At 51.9% G+C, this 3,369-nt stretch overlaps 1 protein-coding gene across 1 annotated transcript in view; it reads right to left on the bottom strand.

The window, feature by feature from the left end:
• The window catches only part of LOC310822048 (solute carrier organic anion transporter family member 5A1-like), a gene marked incomplete at its 3' end in the record, with an annotated part of 14,692 nt that extends 11,683 nt beyond the window's left edge, over positions 1-3,009 (bottom strand). Inside the window, exon 1 of the mRNA XM_083694337.1 lies at positions 2,448-3,009. Within this exon, the coding sequence (XP_083550463.1) occupies positions 2,448-2,961 (514 nt within the window). The 5' untranslated portion in view covers positions 2,962-3,009. The remainder of the gene's footprint in view (positions 1-2,447) is intronic.
• Between the last annotated feature and the right edge of the window lie 360 nt (positions 3,010-3,369).

The following is a 3,369-nucleotide window of genomic DNA, read 5'->3' as shown; positions in this document are numbered from 1 at the left end:
TGTCTTTCTGGCGTACTGAAACAAAAGCATATTGTGTTATGCTACTGGCCCGCGGTGGGCTGAGGGGGCATAATCATGTTTTATTCTATTTATTCAGTTAGTTATCATCCTCGCCCAGACCGCTGGCTAAGCGACCACCTCAACTCAGTGAATTTGGGTCTGTTTCAACCGGGAGCCTCTTTAAACCAACAGAAACCACTCTGAATGAAGCGTGCTTTTGTTTTCGGCCCGATGATGTCAACCCCCGTGTTTGTGGCTGTCGTTGTTGTTATTTACAACGAGGCGGTCCCACTTGAGAATATGTTGCATTGTTTTGGAGAGTCATCGTGAGTCACGGTTCGACTTCGATGCGGCAACATAGACCCGATATCCCTGGCAGTAGACCTATTACACCGTAATAGGGAGAGAGAAACTGGAGCAGGGGAGGCTGGTGGAGGCAGAAACTAGAAGACGGGTCTCATTGTAATGCATGGAACGGAATCAGGAAAAGCCTCCGTTATTGTATAAAAGATCACAAATACACACTCCGGTTCATGGGAGGCTGGTGTTAGACAGAAATCGGAGGACAGGCTCATTGTAAAGCATGGAACTGAATGACGTGTGTGTTTGATACCATTCCTCATTCCATTCATTACAATGAGCCTGTCCTCTGATTTCGACCTCCACCGGCCTCCCTTGAACTGGAGTGTATATTTCTGAGTGACCTTTATACAATAAGTGAGACTAGGCTACACTGGAAGACTGGGTCATCTTCAGCCCAGGACCAAGCTCAATCTGGCCCCTAGCCCTGTCTGTCTCTCACATAGGAGCAATGTGAATATAGAACGCAGACAGATGGTGTTATCTGGGTCCGGGAAACTCTCCCCTTATCCCCCCCAACAACACTCCACTCCAGTCCAGTGTAACTGGGGCCGTAGGAGGTTAACCAGAGATCTGTTACAGACAATAGCGTTAGCCTTGTCCGTGCTAATGTGTTCAAGCAGGCCTCCCAATGGGACGAGACCCCGCCCTACCCTACCCTACCCCCCCCCCCCCCCCCATCTCTTCTCTCTCTCTCCTCGCTCTCCCCCTCTCTTTCTCTTTCTCGCTTCCTTCCTCCCTCTCTCCCTCCCTCCTCCTCCCTCTCTCCTCCTCTCTCTTTCTCTCTCTCTGCCATACTGCTGAGGGCTGGCAGCCTGGCACCAAGTGAACTGACCCACCGCCTCCATGATCAAAGCCTCAGTCCTTTTGTGAACTGACTGGCTTTCCTTTTCCACAAGAATGCCATTAGGAACCAGGTCGAGGGAAAAAACAGGGACACTACAAGCTAAGCCCTGTGTGATTTTTCTCTCTCTCGCTCTCTCTCTCTCTGTGTGCGTAGAGGCAGGCACTGGTCAATGGTCACACATAGACAGGCAGTCCTACAGAACACACACACACACACACACACACACACACACACACACACACACACACACACACACACACACACACAGCTGAAGAAAACCTTGCCCATTTCATAACAACATTCTTTTCAGTGTGTAATTAGGGTTACACACACACACAGCTGAAGAAAACCCTGCCCGTTTCATAACAAATGAATCTTTTCAGAGCATAATTAGGTTTCCCTTTGTTTCAGATCACTAGAGCAAGAAGATCTAGGACAGGAGTCGATTGAATAACCAAAGTCAAAGTTGAAGAAGCCAATTTGCTAATGGAATGGGAAAATTCAGGGCAATTCATTTGCTAATTGTTATGGGGTAGCAGCCAGTAGGCCTATAGGCAAACTATTTGATGATAACATGTCACCTGAGATGACATCAAAAGTGAAATTGGGAGCAAAAAGGTCAAAGGGAATGTCATGACACAGGTAATAGTCCACATCGTTACGTTACCTATGCAATATACCAAGGCAGGCTGGTGGAGGTAGGAATCAGAGACGGACGGAATGGTATCAAACACGTTTACTCACTCCATTCCATGCACTACAATGAGCCCGTCCTCTGATTTCTACCCCCCCCCCCCCCCCCCCTCACAGGGCCGATAGACGCCTCTTTCAGCCCCTATAGCTCCTAAAGAGCGCCTCACAAGCAGTTTCCGTAAACTCAAATTAAGTGCTCTGAAAAAAAATCAATAGGCAAAGCTCTCTGTAGAGACCGTTACAAATGATGATGAATCCTGAGCAAGCCAATGGAAAAGGCAAATTACACATCATCGAAGGCCAGGTTAAGCTGGCTTTAGACTGCGTGCATGCAGGGAGAACACTAGGGCTGTATTAACAGTGTGGACAAAAAGGCTACCATCTGAGACAGACAGATGGACAGACAGACAGACAGACATAAACGGAGAGACAGACAGGTAGACGGGCTGACAGACAGACAGACGGACGGACGGACAGACAGACAGACACAGAAAGACAGACACACAATCTCTCTCTCTCTCTCACACACACACACACACACACTCACCTAGATACAGGGAGGCGTTCTCCTTCTTGACGTTGTCGTCCAGGTAGGTGGGGCCCAGGGTGTAGATGGGCGTCGACCCCATACCCACCAGGATCTGAGCGATGACGAACAGCGCCACGTACAGGTTGTGCTCGTTCCCTTCCTGGTCCCGGGGGCAGGAAGTGACCTCCAGGGAGTCCCGCCCGCTGCCGTTACTGTTCATACACAGGCCCTCGTTGCCGCGGGACGAGTTGAGCTCCTTGATCTGATAGGGCGGCGAGATGAAGTGAGGTAGCGAGAAGAGCGCCGCCCCGACGGCGATCAAGACCCCGCCCACCGCCAGCCAGCGAGGCCTCTGGCCCCGCCCCCCGAAGTAGCTGATGAAGACGACCACCACGAGGCTGCCGATGTCGAAGCAGCTGACGAGGAGGCCCGACTCGGAGCTGCGAAGGCTGTAGCGCTTCTCGATGGTGGTGATGACGCTGCTCAGGTACCCGGACACCATCAGGGACTGGATGAACGTCAGGTAGCACATGCAGAACAGGAAGCAGCGCGAGTCTTTCAGGATGACGCTCAAGTACCTCCTGGTGGGGAGGCGGATCCGGCCGAGGGCGGAGGCCAGGAAGGAGGAGGAGGAGGTGGAGGAGGAGGACTTGTTGTTTTTCCTCCGGCCTTTTTTGCGGGCCTCTTTGTTGAACGAGCCGCTCAGGCCCACCACGTTAGACCGGGATGGGGAACACTTAGTCCTGGTAGGAGACTCAGGAGGAGGAGGAGGAGGTGTTGGTTGGCTGGGGGGTTCGAGTGTCCTTTGAGGGAGCTGGATGAACTCTGCACTCCTCTCGGCCTCTGTTGGTGCCCGCATGGCCGTGGACAACAGGGTCTGGGACTGAGGACTAGTGTCATAGAGGACAGGTAGACTTTTAGATTTTAAGTTTGGGCCGCC

This window comes from Argentina silus (genome assembly GCF_951799395.1).
Source record: "Argentina silus genome assembly, chromosome: 22".
NCBI classification, from domain to species: Eukaryota; Metazoa; Chordata; class Actinopteri; order Argentiniformes; family Argentinidae; genus Argentina; species Argentina silus.
This window is presented reverse-complemented; position numbering and strand designations above follow the sequence as displayed.